Source organism: Ranitomeya imitator, chromosome 4 (assembly GCF_032444005.1).
Source record: "Ranitomeya imitator isolate aRanImi1 chromosome 4, aRanImi1.pri, whole genome shotgun sequence".
NCBI lineage: Eukaryota > Metazoa > Chordata > Amphibia > Anura > Dendrobatidae > Ranitomeya > Ranitomeya imitator.
Window position 1 is genome coordinate 397,679,413 of NC_091285.1, and position 17,430 is coordinate 397,696,842.

General features: G+C 43.4%; 1 protein-coding gene across 1 annotated transcript in view; it reads left to right on the forward strand.

Annotated features, from left to right (window-relative positions):
* The window catches only part of LOC138674524 (uncharacterized), a 172,413-nt gene that overhangs the window by 45,503 nt on the left and 109,480 nt on the right, over window positions 1-17,430 (forward strand). The window contains exons 2-3 of the mRNA XM_069762349.1: window positions 7,399-7,584; window positions 12,844-12,933. Of these exons, the coding sequence (XP_069618450.1) occupies window positions 7,399-7,584; window positions 12,844-12,933 (276 nt within the window). The remainder of the gene's footprint in view (window positions 1-7,398; window positions 7,585-12,843; window positions 12,934-17,430) is intronic.

The window sequence follows — 17,430 nt, forward strand, 5'->3', positions numbered from 1 at the left end:
GCAAAAGGAGGAGATCCATAAAAACTTGAAGTTCATTGAAAAAATCTGCAAATCCATATAAAACTGTATGGTAATGAACCACATCAAGCACGTTTCAGATGTAGTCCTTATTCATTGCTTACGAACTACTATGAAAACATATTTATCCAACACACCCAATAGTCACAGGTTTAATTCAAACCAATGAACATATGTGAATCATTAAGTACAAAATATAACCCCTTATATGCAAAAAGGCATTTTAATCACATATTGTTTGGAAAAAAAATCATAAAAACCTGATGATTGAGTAAATTTTTTAAGATTATCAGACTATTTTTTTTACCCAAATTTGAGGACAAAACGGGGGTGCATTCTATAATACGAATGTACAACTCCTGGCAAAAATTATGGAATCACCGGCCTTAGAGGATGTTCATTCAGTTGTTTAACCCCTTTCTGACCTCGGATGGGATAGTACGTCCCGAGGTCACATCCCCTGCTTTGATGTGGGCTCCGGCGGTGAGCCTACATCAAAGCCACGACATGTCAGCTGTTTTGAACAGCTGACATGTGCGCGCAATAGCGGCGAGTGGAATTGCGATCCACCAGCCGCTATTAACTAGTTAAATGCCGCTGCCAAACGCTGATAGCGGCATTTAACTACCACTTCCGGTTGCACGGCCGGAAATGCGCTCATCGCCGACCCCGTCACATGATCGGGGGTCAGCGATGCGTCGGCATAGTAACCAGAGGGTTCCTTGAGACCTCTATGGTTGCTGATGCTGGCTTGCTGTGAGCGCCACCCTGTGGTTGGTGCTCATAGTAAGCCTGTAATTCAGCTACATAGGAGCGATCTGATTTAGCTGCTATGTAGCAGAGCCGATCAGGCTATGCCAGCTTCTAGCCTCCCATGGAGGCTGTTGAAGCATGGCAAAAATAAAAAAAAGCTTAAAAAAATATGAAATAAATAAAAAAAATAAAAGTTTAAATCACCATCCTTTCGCCCCATTCAAAATAAAACAATACAAATAAAATCAAATATACACATATTTGGTATCGCAGCGATTCAGAATCACCTGATCTATCAATAAAAAAAGGGATTAACCTGATCGCTAAACGGCGTAGCCAGAAGAAAAATTCGAAACGCCAAAAGTACTTTTTTTGGTCGTCTCGACATTGCATTAAAATGCAATAACGGGCGATCAAAAGAACGTATCTGCACCAAAATGGTGTTACTAAAAACGTCATCTTGGCACGCAAAAAATAACCCCCCACCCAACCCCAGATCACGAAAAATGGAGACGCTACAGGTATCTGAAAATGGCGCAATTTTTTTTTAAGCAAAGTTTGGAATTTTTTTTCACCACTTAGATAAAAAATAACCTAGACATGTTTGGTGTCTATGAACTTGTAATAGATACAAAAAGAACCTGGCACTCAACTTAAGTGAGAGTAATTCCGTATTTTTATTGTAGTACCAATAAAACGTTTCAAACTAGAAGACCTTCCTCAGTTGCGTACTGCAATTTTAGGAGCGCAAATGTCACAGCTTGGTCCTCGGTCTGACGCACAGCCAGCAAGCATCTTGCGATACTTCACCCCTCCCCACCTGACCGGAGGGTCATACGTACCATAACAGCAAATCAGGTGGTGCAGGCTGTACTTGGGAAGAACCCAATACCAGTCAAATAAGCGAGAAAACACACTTCCAGGCCACACACTTCCAGGAAGCAGGATACCCCAGCGCCACACCGAGAGGAGCCCTTTTTGGGACCTAATTTCAAATTTTCAAACAGTATCAGCTACTCAGTTTGAGAAAGACCCGAAATTGGGTCGAAACGTCACTTTTTTTCTTATCCTGCTGTATGTGTACATATATTTTAATGTCAAACACATGTGAATAAATACATCACTTTGCAAGCTATAACCCGAGAGAGTGCGGCTGTTTTCTCGCTTATTCAAGAGTAGGTGGCTCACGCTAGACTCAGACCAAGCGGTGACATTTGTGCTCCTAAAATTGCAGTACGCAACTAAGGAAGGTCTTCTAGACCAAAACGTTTTATTGGTACTACAATAAAAATACGGAATTACTCACACTTAAGTGAGTGCCAGGTTCTTTTTGCATCTATTACACATGGTGTGGGAGCCTACCTGTGCACCTCTAAAGTAGTGCTCACGTTTATTATCTCTATGAACTCGTAATGACCTGGAGAATCATATTGGCAGGTCAGTTTTAGCATTTAGTGAACCTAGTAAAAAAGCCAAACAAAAACACGCATGGGATTGCACGTTTTTTGCAATTTCACCGCACTTGGAATTTTTTTTCCCATTTTCTAGTACAAGACATGGTAAAACAAATGATGTTGTTCAAAAGTACAACTCGTCCTGCAAAAAATAAGCCCTCACATAGCCATATTGATGGAAAAATAAAAACGTTATGGCTCTGGGAAGGAGGGGAGCGAAAAACAAACGGAAATGGAAAAACGGAAAATCCCAAGGTCATGAAGGGGTTAATTTTGTAGGAAAAAAAGGAGATCACAGACATGGCAGAAAACTAAAGTAATTTCAAATGGCAACTTTCTGGCTTTAAGAAACCCTAAAAGAAATCAAGAACAAAATATGTGGTAGTCAGTAATGATTACTTTTTTTAACCAAGCATAGGGGAAAAATTATGGAGTCACTCAATTCTGAGGAAAAAATAACGGAATCACCCTGTAAATTTTCATACCCTAAAATAACACTGCATCAAATTAGATCTGCTCTTTAGTCTGCATCTAAAAAGGAGTGATCACACCTTGGAGAGCTGTTGCACCAAGTGGACCGACGTGAATCATGGCTCCAACACGAGAGATGTCAATTGAAACAAAGGAGAGGATTACCAAACTCTTAAAAGAGGGTAAATCATCACACAATGTTGCAAAAGATATTGGTTAACAGTCAGCTGTGTCTAAAATCTGGACCAAATGTAAACAACATGGGAAGGTTGTTAAAGGCAATCGTGGACTGTGGATGACTGGATGAAAGTCATATTCAGTGATGAATCACGAATCTGCATTGGGCAAGGTGATGATGCTGGAACTTTTGTTTGGTGCCGTTCCAATGAGATTTATAAAGATGATTGCCTGAAGAGAACATGCAATTTTCCAGTGTCATTGATGATATGGGGATGCATGTCAGGTAAAGGCACTGGGGAGATGGCTGTCATTACATTTCAATAAATGCACAAGTTTATGTTGATATTTTGGACACTTTTCTTATCCCATCAATTGAATGGATGTTTGGGGATGATGAAATCATTTTTCAAGATGATAATGCATCCTGCCATAGAGCAAAAACTGTGAAAATATTCCTTGAAAAAAGACACATAAGGTCAATGTCATGGCCTGCAAATAGTCCGGATCTCAATCCAATTGAAAATCTTTGGTGGAAGTTGAAGAAAACGGTCCATGACAAGGCTCCAACCTGCAAAGCTGGTCTGGCAACAGCAATCAGGGAAAGTTGGAGCCAGATTGATGAAGAGTACTGTTTGACACTCATTAAGTCCATGCCTCAGAGATTACAAGCTGTTATAAAAGCCAGAGGTGGTGCAACAAAATGCTAGTGATGTTTCAGAGTGTTTGTTTGTTTGTTTTTCATGATTCCATAATTTTTTCCTCAGAATTGAGTGATTCCATAATTTTTCCCCTATGCTTGGTTAAAAAAAAGTAACTATTACTGACTACCACATTTTTTGTTCTTGATTTCTTTCACTGTTACTTAAAGCCAGAAAGTTGCCATTTGAAATGACTTTAGTTTTGTGCCATGTCTGTGTAATAGTATGCAGGTACTGAGTATGTCACCACGGAACAGACAGACCAACAGTTGAGGGGTTTAATAACAGGAATCAGGTTCTCCTCGCAGGGAGGAAGCAATGGAAAATAACTAGCAATAAAACAGTGCAAAAATATGGGAGTAACAGAAATAAGCAAGATTTCTTGAGAAAAGAACACTTATCAGTCTGATGAGGACTTGCTTGAAGGGTCGTCTTCTCCAACGTAGGCGCCGAGAAACAGCGGCACTGGTCATGCCCTGAGGAAAGTGTATGGTTGGAATGTGTGTTAAGCACAGCAGGAGGTGTGATAGGCAAATGCACCTGTCTGTGCTCAGCCAGTGTGAGAAAACTCAAATTCATTAACAAGAACCAGGTGTGAATCCCACAGGACTTGTCCGTACCTTTAGCTGAATAGAAAAGTATACCAGGCAGAGGCATAGAAGCATTGCGTATCAATATGCATCTTAACAATAAGTAACACTCACCCTGACTTATTACATGGTATCTTGCATTCCTTCCCCACTTGTAGCCTAGTTGCTGATTGTCTAGTCTAGGCTCCCTAAAGACATGGTAGCATAGGGCCTATAGGGCAAGTTAGGGTTAGCCACTGTGGAGCAGGAGCGCCAAATATCGCATTTAGGGTGCCAACTTCTGCTGGTAGGCAGGGATGTTATAGTGCACATGTAGGGCATCCTAGGCCATGTTTGGTATTACCTGGGACCTCTCATATAGAACTAATCTAGTCCACTTGTCCCTCCGGTAATAAGTTTCTTAAAAACATATTCCTTTATACTCTGGTGAATTTAGGAGGAGACAGAGACTGTGGCATTCTATTTGGAGTCTGTGTGAGTGTTTCAAGACATGGTTTATCAAAATAGTCATCCATTACATATACAGCTCTGGCAAAAATTTGAGACCACTGCAAACTTTTCAGTTTGTCTGAATGTTCTCTTTATAGGTATATTTTTGAGTAAAATATAAATTGCTCTTTTAGTCTATAAACTTCTGACAAAATGTCTCAGAATTTCCAAGCAATACATTTTGTATTTTTTTCTGAAAAGGAGAAATGGTAAAAATAAAACAAAACAAAACAGTGCTTTCAGACCTCAAATAATGCAAGAAAACAAGTTGATAATCATTTAGAAACAACAATGCTAATGTTTTAACTCAGAGTTCAGAAATCAATATTTTGTGGAATAACTATGATTTTTAATCACAGCTTTCATGCATCTTGGCATGCTTTCCACCAGTCTTTCATGCTGCTTCTGGTACAAAAATTTAAGCAGTTCTTCTTCCATTCCAGAGGTTTTCAGTGGGGTTCAGGTCTGGAGATTGGACTGCACATGACAGGGTTTTGATGTGGTGGTCTCTTAATTTTTGCCAGACCTCTATATGTTTATCACTATTTTCGTTTTCTTAGGTGTTTATTTTAGATTATCGTATATATTGAACAAATGTTATAAGGGTTGTATGTTCACGCTGAATCGAAAAGTATACCCACCCCGAGGCTTTTTTCAGAATACTTACACAGAGACATGGTTTTTTTTGGCACAGTATCCCCACAGACACTGTTGCAGAGTAGAAAAAATTGTTTTTATGTACAGTACTCCCACAGACATGGGTGCAGAATATAACTATTTTTTAGGCACACAACTCGTACAGACACAGCGGCAGAGTTCACAGAGTGGCTTTTTGGAAAGTACATACATAGGCACAGTATCTGACACCAGTACGTTTGACTACCCTGCCTCACGGCTTGTCTATGAGTAGTGACTAGCATCACACCATGGGAATAATGGAAAACACAGAGTGGAAAAAAGCTGAAGAATATATCATGATTTATCATGCACTTTAAATATATAGTAGGTCAGAAATATTTTTATTAGTTACGGTAAGTACATGCTTATTTGGTAAATGAATCTCGAATACAGCTCTTGCAAAAATTAAGAGACCACTGCAAAATGTTGAGTTTCTCTGATTTTTCTCTTTATAGGTATATTTTTGAGTAAAATGTAAATTGTTCTTTTACTCTATAAACTACTGACAACATGTCTCCGAATTTCCAAGCACTAGTTTTTGTATTTTTTTACAAAGAAAAATGATTAAAAAAACAGTGCTTTCGGACTTCAAATAATGCAAATAAAACAAGTTCACAAGTTCATAATCATTTATAAACAAAAATACTAATGTTTTAGGAAGTGTTCAGAAATCAATATTTTGTGGAATAACCATGATTTTCAATCACAGCTTTTATACATCTTGGCATGCTTTCCACCTGTCTTTCACACTGCTTCTGGTGCAAAAATGTAAGCAGTTCTTTGTTTGATGGCTTGTGACTAGGGTTGAGCGACCTTTACTTTTATAGGATCGGGTCGGGTTTCACGAAACCCGACTTTTTCAAAAGTCGGGTCGAGTGAAATCGGCCGATCCTATAAAAAAGTCGGGGTCAGGGTCGGCCGAAACTCGAAACCCAATGCAGTGCATTGGGTTTCCAATGGTTCCCAGGGTCTGAAGGAGCGGAAACTCTCCTTCAGGCCCTGGGATCCATATTTAAGTGTAAAATAAAGAATTAAAATAAAAAATATCGCTATACTTACCCTCTGACGCGCCCTGGTACTAACCGGGAACCTTCCTTCCTTCGAATCAGCGCTTCCAGGACCTTGCGGTGACGTCGCGGTGACGTCGCGGCTTGCGATTGGTCGCGCAGCCGCCCATGTGACCGCTCGCGCGACCAATCACAAGCCGCGACGTCACCGCGACGTCACGCAAGGTCCTGCAAGGGCTGATTCTTAGGAAGGAAGGCTGCCGGAAAGAAGCAGGGCGCGTCCGAGGGTGAGTATATTCCTATTAGGTATAGGGTATATACTCACCCTCGGACGCGCCCTGCTTCTTTCCGGCAGCCTTCCTTCCTAAGAATCAGCCCTTGCAGGACCTTGCGTGACGTCGCGGTGACGTCGCGGCTTGTGATTGGTCGCGCGAGCGGTCACATGGGCGGCCGTGCGACCAATCGCAAGCCGCGACGTCACCGCAAGGTCCTGGAAGTGCTGATTCGAAGGAAGGAAGGTTCCCGGTTAGTACGAGGGCGCGTCAGAGGGTAAGTATAGCGATATTTTTTATTTTAATTCTTTATTTTACATTAAATATGGATTCCGATACCGATTTCCGATATTGCAAACATATCAGAAATCGGGATCGGAATTCCGATACCACATTCAGAAGATCGCCGACTTCATGGCCGACCCCACACAGGGGTCGGGTCGGGTTTCATGAAACCCGACTTTGCCAAAAGTCGGCGACTTCTGAAAGTGGCCGACCCATTTCGCTCAACCCTACTTGTGACTATCCATCATCCTCTTGATTACATTCCAGAGGTTTTCAAAGGGGTTTAAGTCTGTAGATTGGGCTGCCCATGACAGGGTTTTGATGTGGTGGTCTCATAATTTTTGCCAGAGCTGCAATAAGTGCACCTTATTATATTCTTAAAAATAAAATGTTAATATTTGTATAAATTACATGCAAAACTAGATCACAAAACTAAATGTCTCTTTCTTTCTTTCTTTCTTTCTTTCTTTCTTTCATTCCCAATTTCTTTCTTTTTTTCACAGAATTGTGTCACTATCCCTCAGACTTGGCCATCACTAACCTCACTGCTGAAAAGTTCCTGGTTGGTTCACTGCTTACATTCAACTGTGATCCAGACTACTTTGCTGGCTTTACTGATGATTTTTCCTACACATGTGATAATTCTAATGGCGTTGTTAGGTGGATGTCAGAGGATTGTCATTGCCATAGTAAGTTATTCATTTAATATGAGCAGTGTGTATATTACAAGCTGGTTAGAGAGAACACTAAAAGGGAAATTTGACCAAATGAGTATCCTTCAGAGATTTTAAGTAAACGTTTTTATTTTTTATGGTTGAAAGAAGACTTTTAAGTCCATCTAGTTGAACCCATATCCAGGGCCGGTTTTAGGCAAAGTGGGGCACTAGGCAAAAGTTTAAAATGGGGCCCCAAATGCTAACATATTGCACATCACACAAAAGCATTTCTGTTGTATTTACATGCGCTGAGTTCAGGCCTCTAAACGAGTGTGATCAACAATATTAAAGTCGTTCAATCATGTTATCAGCAGCACATCTACAGTTTACACCGGCGATGTGCTGCTGAGAACAATGATTTCTGTTCCGACATAAACAATCCAATCAATCGATTGAATATGCAGCATTTTGTTTGTTTAGTATAATACACCCCATAGTCCTCCACATAGTATAATGTGCACCACAGTCCTCCATATTGTAAAATGCACACCACACAGTCTTCCATATAATATAATGTGCCCTATAATCCTTCATATAGTATAATACACTCCCCATAGTCCCCCATATAGTATAATACACTCCTCATAGTCCTCCACATATTAAAATACACTCCTCAGTCCTCCATATAGTATAATACAACTCCTCGGTCCTCCATATAGTATAATACACTCCTCCGTCCTCCCTATAGTATAATACATTACTCATAGTCCTCCATATATTAAAGTACACTGCTCAGTCCTCCATATAGTATAATACACTCCTCATAGTGCTCCATATAGTATAATGCACTGCCATAGTCATCCATGTAGTACAATTCACTTCTCATAGTATGATGCACCCCATAGTTCTTCATATAGTATAATGTATTCCCCCTAGTCCTCGATACAGTATAATGCAGCCCACATACAGTATAATGCTGCCACCCCACAGAATATAATGTAGCCCTCTGAGTATAATGCAGCCCTGCCATACAATATAATGTGACCCACCATAGAATATAATGCAGCCCCCTCATATAGTATAATGCAGCCCATCCATAGAATATATGGTAGCCGCCTCATAGAGTATAATGCAGCCCCCCATAGAATATAATGTAGCCCCTCCATAGAATACAATGTAGCCCTCCTTATGTAGTATAATGCAGCCCCCCACAGAATATAATGTAGCCCCCTTATAGAGTATGATGCAATCACCCCTCATAGAATATAATAAGTTTAATACATAGAATAAATTTAATACATAGAATATAAAGTAGCCCCCCATAGAATATAATACAGCCCACCTCCCCATAGAATATAATGTAGCCCCATCAAAGAGTATGATGCAATCCTCCGTCATAGAATATAATACAGCCCCCATAGAATATAATGTAGCCCCCCAGAGAATATAATACAGCCCCCCACCCATAGAATATAATGTAGTTCCACTAAAGAGTTTGTTGCAGTCTTCCCTCATGAAATATAATATCCACATAGAATATAATGTAACCCCCAGAGAATATAATACAGCCCACCTCCCCATAGAATATAATGTAGTTCCACTAAAGAGTTTGTTGCAGTCCTCCCTCATGAAATATAATATCCACATAGAATATAATGTAACCCCCAGAGAATATAATACAGCCCACCTCCCCATAGAATATAATGTAGTTCCATCAAAGCGTTTGATGCAGTCCTCCCTCATAGAATATAATACAGCCCCTCATAGAATATAATGTAGCCCCAGAGAATATAATGCAGCCCCCCATAGAATATAATGTAGCCCCCAGAGAATATAATACAGTCCCATCAAAGAGTATGATGCAATCCTCCCCATAGAATATAATACAGCCCCATGGAATGTAATACAGCCCCCCATAGAATGTAATACAGCCCCTCATAGAATATAATTGAGCCCCAGAGAATATAATGCAGCCCCCCATAGAATATAATGTAGCCCACAGAGAATATAATACAGCCCCATCAAAGAGTATGATGCAATCCTCCCCCATAGAATATAATACAGCCCCATGGAATGTAATACAGCCCCCCCATAGAATAGAATACAACCCCCCATAGAATATAATACAGCACCCAATAGAATGTAATACAGCCCCCCATAGAATGTAATACAGCCCCCCATAGAATATAATATAACCCCCCATAGAATGTAATACAGTCCACCTCCCCATAGAATATAATGTACCCCCATAGAATATAATACAGCCAGGTATGGACTGGGGATGAAATTCAGCCCTGGCATTTGAAATCACATAGGCCCATATTGTCAAGAACCAGATGGGATATGTTACTAATATTACCTTGAATGGAGGAAAGGAAGAATTACTACAAGACCAAAATGTCTAATGATACCCATGGCCTGCTGGGGTAAGTGACAGAGTCAGCACCTTTGTGCTCCATCACAACTGTTAACAGTATGGGTATCTTGAGAACACCGATTCTGTTAACATCATAGCAGACAAGGCAGCCCACAACCAGACAGGCCCTTCTGGCATTTGCCAGAATTGCCAGATGGCCAGTCCGGCCCTGAATACAGCCCACCTCCCCACAGAATATAATGTACCCACATAGAATAAAATACAGCCCACCTCCCCATAGAATATAATGTACGCCCCATAGAATATAATACAGCCCACCTCCCCATAGAATATAATGTAACCCCATAGAATACAATACAGCCCACCTCCCCATAGAATATAATGTAGCCGACCAACCCCCCCGGGAATGGCCTCACAGTCCAGTAATCACTCATTGCTAGATTTAAAAAAAAAAAAATACACACACAATCTTCACCTCTCCTTGTGCCCCGTGCTGCTCCCGGCTCGGCTCTGGCCTCAGCGGCTGCAGTCTGCCCTGCACACAGCAGGTATGCGATGATGTGACATCATCGTGCACCCACAGTGTCAGAGGCAGAGGCCGGGAATGACGGGAGAGGGAGCTTCAGCTGAGACTCTCTCCTCCATCATTGCATTGAACTGTACTGGTGTCTGACACCAGTATAGTTGAGTGCATCTGCGCTGGCGGGGGGCAGTCAGCGCTGGCGGCAGGCGACTAGCTGGGGGCCCCTGGGGGAGCGGAGGCCCTAGGCAGCTGCCTGGTCTGCCTGCCGCTAACGTCGGCCCTGCCCATATCCCACCTAACATGCCCTAACATGTTGATCCAGAGGAAGGCAAAAAAAACCATGTGGCAAACAGTAAGCTCTAAATTGGGGGAAAAAATTCCTTCCCGACTCCACATACGGCAGTCACACTAATTCTCTGGATCAACGCCCTATCAAGGAATCTAGTGTATATAACCTGTAACATTATACTTTTCAAGAAAGGCATCCAGTCCCCTCTGAAATTTAAGTAGTGAATCACTCATTATAACATCATACGGCAGAGAGTTCCATAATCTCACTTCTCTTACAGTAAAGAATCCGCATCTGTTATTATGGTTAAACCTTCTTTCCTCCAGACTTGGAGGATGCCCCCTTGTCCCTGTCTCAGGTCTACAAGTAAAAAGGTCATTAGAAAGATCTTTGTTCGGTCCCCTCCGCTCTCCTCGCCTTCTCTTCCAGTCTGGTCGATATGTGACCGTTACAGCCAATTAGTTTTCACAAAAGTGACACTTTGTTGGGTGAGAGTGTCGTAGGGCTACACATTACAGCCACTGATCTCGGGGAGCGCTACATCTGTGAGATCAACCTGATCAAAATATATGTAACTAGATGGTAGCCCGATTCTAACGCATCGGGTATTCTAGAATATGTATGTAGTTTAATTATGAAGATTTTAGAATGATACATTGAATACACAGGATTCGGCCAACCGCCACCAATTAGCGAAGCATGGTTCAAATCCCGCGCCAATTCACAGCCGGACTGCGCCTGTCACTGATTGTTCGCGGCCGGACACGTAGTACATAGCACAGCCACGTAGTATATTGCACAGCCACGTAGTATATAGCACAGCCCATGAAGTATATAGCACAGCCCAAGGAGTATATAGCACAGCCACGTAGTATATAACACAGCCCACGGAGTATATTTCACAGCCCACAGAGTGTATAACAGCCCACATAGAATATAACACAGCCATGTAGTTTATAACAGCCCACGTAGCATATAACACAGCTCACGTAGTATATAACAGCCCACGCACGCAGTATATAACACAGCCCACGTAGTGTATAACACAGCACACGTAGTGTACAACACAGCCCACGAAGTATATAGCACAGCCCACGTAGTATATAGCACAGCCCACGTAGTATATAACAGCCCATGTAGTGTATAACACAGCCACGTAGGAAATAGCACAGCCCACGTAGTATATAGCACAGCTCACGTAGTATATAGCACAGCCCACGTAATATATTGCACAGCCACATAGTATATTGCACAGCCCACGTAGTATATTGCACAGCCCACGTAGTATATTGCACAGGCCACGTAGTATATTGCATAGCCCACGTAGTATATAGCAATGTGCGCATCATATCCCTGTTAAAAAAAGAATTAAAATAACTATACTCACCTTCCGTTGGCCCCCGGATCCAGGCGAAGCATTTACCGATGCTGCTCGCGCGCTCCGGTCCCAAGAGTGCATTGCGGTCTCGCAAGATGATGACGTAGCGGTCTCACGAGACCGCTATGTCATCATCTCGCGAGATCCCAATGCATGGAGCGGTCACCGGAGCTGCGCAAGGAGCGGGAAAGGCCTGTTCTGGATCTGAGGGGCCCACGGAAGGTGAGTATATAACTATTTTTTATTTTTCTTATTATTTTTAACATTAGATCTTTTTACTATTGATGCTGCATAGGCAGCATCAATAGTAAAAAGTTGGTCACACAGGGTTAATAGCAGTGTTAACGGAGTGCATTACACCGCGGCATAACGCGGTCCGCTAACGCTGCCATTAACCCTGTGTGAGCGCTGACTGGGGGGGGAGTATGGACTGCGGGCACTGACTGGTCGTGGCTGTTTTGCCGTGACCAATCAGCAACTTGGGATTTCCGTTACAGACAGACAGAAAGACAGACAGACAGAAAGACGGAAGTGACCCTTAGACAATTATATAGTAGATGGTGTGGAAATTAGTTACTGACCATGATATATATTTTTATCATATGTTGTGAACCGTTCATGTACCCCTATTCATTGTATTTTTGTAGTAATGAAGAAGTCATTGTAAGTATCAATGAACTCTTAAATTTAATTATGAACTACTATATCTATTGTTTATATCTCAGAGGTTCATGGTAGAACTACAAATATACAGATTGGAAAGGAGTCATCTAATTGTGAAGTGCCAACTAATGTGAATGAAACAATAACAAAAGGTAATAATAATACGTAATATGATCATTTATTTCCTTTCTTATTCTAGAAATAAACTAGGCTAGGTTCACACTAGTGTTTGTAATTCTGGACAGAAAAATGAAATTCATGCAGAAATTGGTTCAAGTCTATGATATTAACCTAGCCTTACCTTCATTTTAAGTCTTTTTATTTTATACTATTCATTAAAAAAACTAAGTACATTGTTCAATTCTATGGTTTTACATATTCGGACATACTAAATAAATATCTGGTCCTCAGAAGGTCTTAAACTTAAAATTAAAAAAGTACACCTTTACTGCTAACATAGTAATGACGAGGGCAACTAACAGCTAGATTCAGTTGATTAATTGCTCACCAGCAAGTGTGATCACCTCTATAAAAGCAGGTCAGGGTGCTGGTCTGATGCATTCAGGTTGGTGTTAGTGGTTAGCACTGCAGCCTTGTCAGCCCTGGAGTCCTGGGTTCAAACCCGACCAAGGACAACATCTGCAAAGAGTTTGCGTGGGTTCCTCCCCACATTCCAAAGACATACTGATAGTGAATATAGATTGTGAGCCTCAATGGGGACAGTGACGATAATGTGTGCAACCTGTAAAGCGCTGTGGAATATGTTAGCGCTATATAAAAATAAAGATTATTATTATTATTAGTACAATGCTAATGAGGAAAGACATCAACAATGATCTTAGAGAAGCAATTGTTGCTGCCCATCAATCTAGGAATGGGTACAGGCCATTTTCAAACAATTTGGAGTCCTTCATTCTACAATAAGGATATGTGCACACGTTGCGGATCCGCAGCATTTTTTGCGGTGCAGAAACGCTGCAGATCCGCAATTGATTTACAGTACAATGTAAATCAATGAGAAAAAAAATGCTGTGCACACTTTGTGGAAAATCCGCTGCGGAAACGCTGCGGTTTAAAAGAAGTAGCATGTCACTTCTTTTTTGTGAATCTGCAGCGTTTTTGTACCCATTCCATTATAGAAAACCGCAGGAGTAAAAAGCAAATCCGCAAGAAAACCACAGCAAAAATGCACAAAAAACGCTGCGGAACTGCACAAAAAACGCGACAAATCCGCAGGTGCGTTTTCTGCCAGGAGAGGCCGAATCTGCACCAGAAATTCCTAAGCCTAATCCGCAACGTGTGCACATAGCCTAAGAAAGATTATCCACAAGTGGAAATCATTCAAGATAGATGACAATTGTCCTAAGAGCAGACTTCCAAGCCAGTGGCATATGTAGGGGGGGCAGCCGGGGCATGTGCCCCGGGCGCAGCTGGCAGGGGGGCGCAGTCGGGCCGCCTAATGTGGCAGTCCGCAGCGTCTCCCCCGGCGGATGAATTCTGCCGCCCCCGGTCTGGGAGTCAGCTGTTCTCTGTGCCGACTGTCAAGCTGACAGCCGGCACAGAGAAGCTGCAGAGCACCGACTCCCAACAGGTGCGGAGGTGGAGGGGGGCCCCTGCAGGGTGGCTGTGGCAGGCAGGGAGAAATCCCTGCAGCTCCGCTGCCTACAAGAGAAAATAGCAGCGGAGCTGCAGCGATCTGTCTTCCTGCCCGCAGACACGCCGCTGGATGACGTCATCATTCAGCATCCGGCTGTGTCAGAGGAAGGCGATGGAGATGCTGCGGCAGAGCACGAGGAGAGGTGAGTGTGTGTGTGTGCGCGTGCATGCGTGTGTGTGTGTTGCGCGCTGCAGGGGAATGTGCAGAGAAGTAAATGGTGTGTGTGTGTGTAGGGGGAGGAGAGGGCAATGATGGGGATGGTGGTGGAGGAGGAAATGATGGAAGTGGTGGAATGGGCAAGGATGGGGATGGTGGTGGAATGGGCAAGGATGGGGATGGTGGTGGAGGAAGAAATGATGGAAGTGGTGGAATGGGCAAGGATAGGGATGGTGGTGGAGGAGGAAATGATGGAAGCAGTGGAATGGGCAAGGATGGGGATGGTGGTGGAGGAGGAAATGATGGAAGTGGTGGAATGGGCAAGGATGGGGATGGTGGTGGAATGGGCAAGGATGGTGGTGGAGGAGGAAATGATGGAAGTAGTGGAATGGGCAAGGATGGGGATGGTGGTGGAATGGGCAAGGATGGTGGTGGAGGAGGAAATGATGGAAGTGGTGGAATTGGCAAGGATGGGGATGGTGGTGGAATGGGCAAGGATGGGGATGGTGGTGGAGGAGGAAATGATGGAAGTGGTGGAATGGGCAAGGATGGGGATGGTGGTGGAATGGGCAAGGATGGTGGTGGAGGAGGAAATGATGGAAGTAGTGGAATGGGCAAGGATGGAGATGGTGGTGGAATGGGCAAGGATGGTGGTGGAGGAGGAAATGATGGAAGTGGTGGATTTGGCAAGGATGGGGATGGTGGTGGAATGGGCAAGGATGGGGATGGTGGTGGAGGAGGAAATGATGGAAGTGGTGGAATGGGCAAGGATGTGGATGGTGGTGGAGGAGGAAATGATGGAAGTGGTGGAATGGGCAAGGATGGGGATGGTGGTGGAGGAGGAAATGATAGAAGTGGTGGAATGGGCAAGGATGGGAATGGTGGTGGAGGAGGAAATGATGGAAGTGGTGGAATGGGCAAGGATGGGGATGGTGGTGGAGGAGGAAATGATGGAAGTGGTGGAATGGGCAAGGATGGGGATGGTGGGGGAGGAGGAAATGATGGAAGTGGTGGAATAGGCAAGGATGGGAATGGTGGAGGAGGAAGAAATGATGGATGTGGTGGAAGGGCAATGATGGGATTGCTGGGGAGGAAATGCTGGAGGTGGTGAAATGGGCAATGATGGGCATGACAGAGAAGGCAATGATGGAGGTGGTGAAGAGAGCAATGATGGGATGGGGTAGAGGACAATAATATGTGTGTGGACAATTTGAGTGGGGATAGGGGGGTTTATTATGTGTGGGGAGAATTTGGGGATGGGGGAATTTATTATGTGTGGGGTGAGATTTGTAGTGGGGATAGGGGATTTAGTGTGTGTGGGAGACTTGAGGACACAAAATGAAGAGCAATGGGGGGCATATATGAGGAAACAATACAGGGGAATTGGGGGCATGTATGAGGAAACAGTATGGGGGAATGGGGGGCATGTATGAGGAAACAGTACGGGGGAATTGGGGGCATGTTTGAGGAAACAGTATGGGGGAATTGGGGGCATGTATGAGGAAACAGTATGAGGGAATGGGGGGCATGTGTTAGGAAACAATATGGGAGAATGAGGGCACAGTATGAAGAGCGATGTGAAAAATGTATGTGGACAGAGTACGGGAAGTGAGGGTGATGGGATGTGTGCAGAAACAGTATGGGTAGTTAGGTGAGCAGGCAGTATAGAAAGTGACGGGGTAAATATATGAGGAGACAGTATGGTGAACAGGAGGGATGTGAGAGGAGACAGTATAAGGAGGGAGGGGAATAGTGTGAGGAGACAGTATGGGGGGACAAAAGTGAGTGGGCACAGAATAGAAACTGAATAGTGGGGGTGTAGCATGGAGGGACAGTGTGAGGGCACAGCCAGGAGGGGACAGTATACCAGGAAGGGGGAGATTGATGATAGAGTACAGTATAAATACTGGGCCCTATAGGGGGAACACAGTATGAGAGGACAATGTGAAGAGGGGACCGGTATGGAAAGGAGAGGTCAGTGTGAAGAGCATGAACCATAAGAGGGACAGTGTGTGGGTCATATTTTGTGCAGACAATATAGTGAGGGGCAATTTTTTATTCAGGAGCATTTTAATGACACTTGTATCTTTAAGGGCGTCATGTGGAGATTTTCTGCAAAAGAACGGAGAAGATGGAAATCTGCAGAGACGGCTGTGGATGAGAAAACTCATCATGGGGTCTGGACAAGATGAAGAAAAGAAGGAGATCGGCTCCAGAGATGACGTCATCTATAAGGTACCTGGATGTAAATGTTATGTGTGATGTTAAGTAATTCTCATGTTAGGAGCTTTAAACGGAATGTCCAGGTTTGTAATGAGTCCGCAGTTATTCTTTGTGACTGCAGATTTCTGAATTCTCACAGTGCGCCCTGCACACTGTCAGGATTCTCTCATGCTGGCGATTTAGATACATGCGGTCACATGCTGACTAGACATGTGTGGCCTCACTCAATGAACTGAACGAGGCCGGGCACGTCTAGTCGTAATGTGTTCAGAAGTATACAAATCGCATGCTTGTGCTGACATGACTGTCCACAGGCAAGGGAGAATCCTAAAAGTGTGCAGTGCATTCATTGTGAGAATTCAGAAGCTGCGATGTCAGGATTCAGCTCTGCAGGTTCCAGTAGTCGTCACATGGACACGTGACTCATATGCGACTTTCATACTTGTGGTCCTGTGACAACGAGCTTCTCTTCTGCTTCTCTCAGTTTTTAACTGATCATTGAGAGCATTAGGGAGAGGAGCTCGTCGGTACATGGCTAAGTGTGAAAATCGCATATGTCCTGGGGGGGAGCCAAAATGAATTCTTGCCCCGGGTGCCAGAAACCCTAGATACG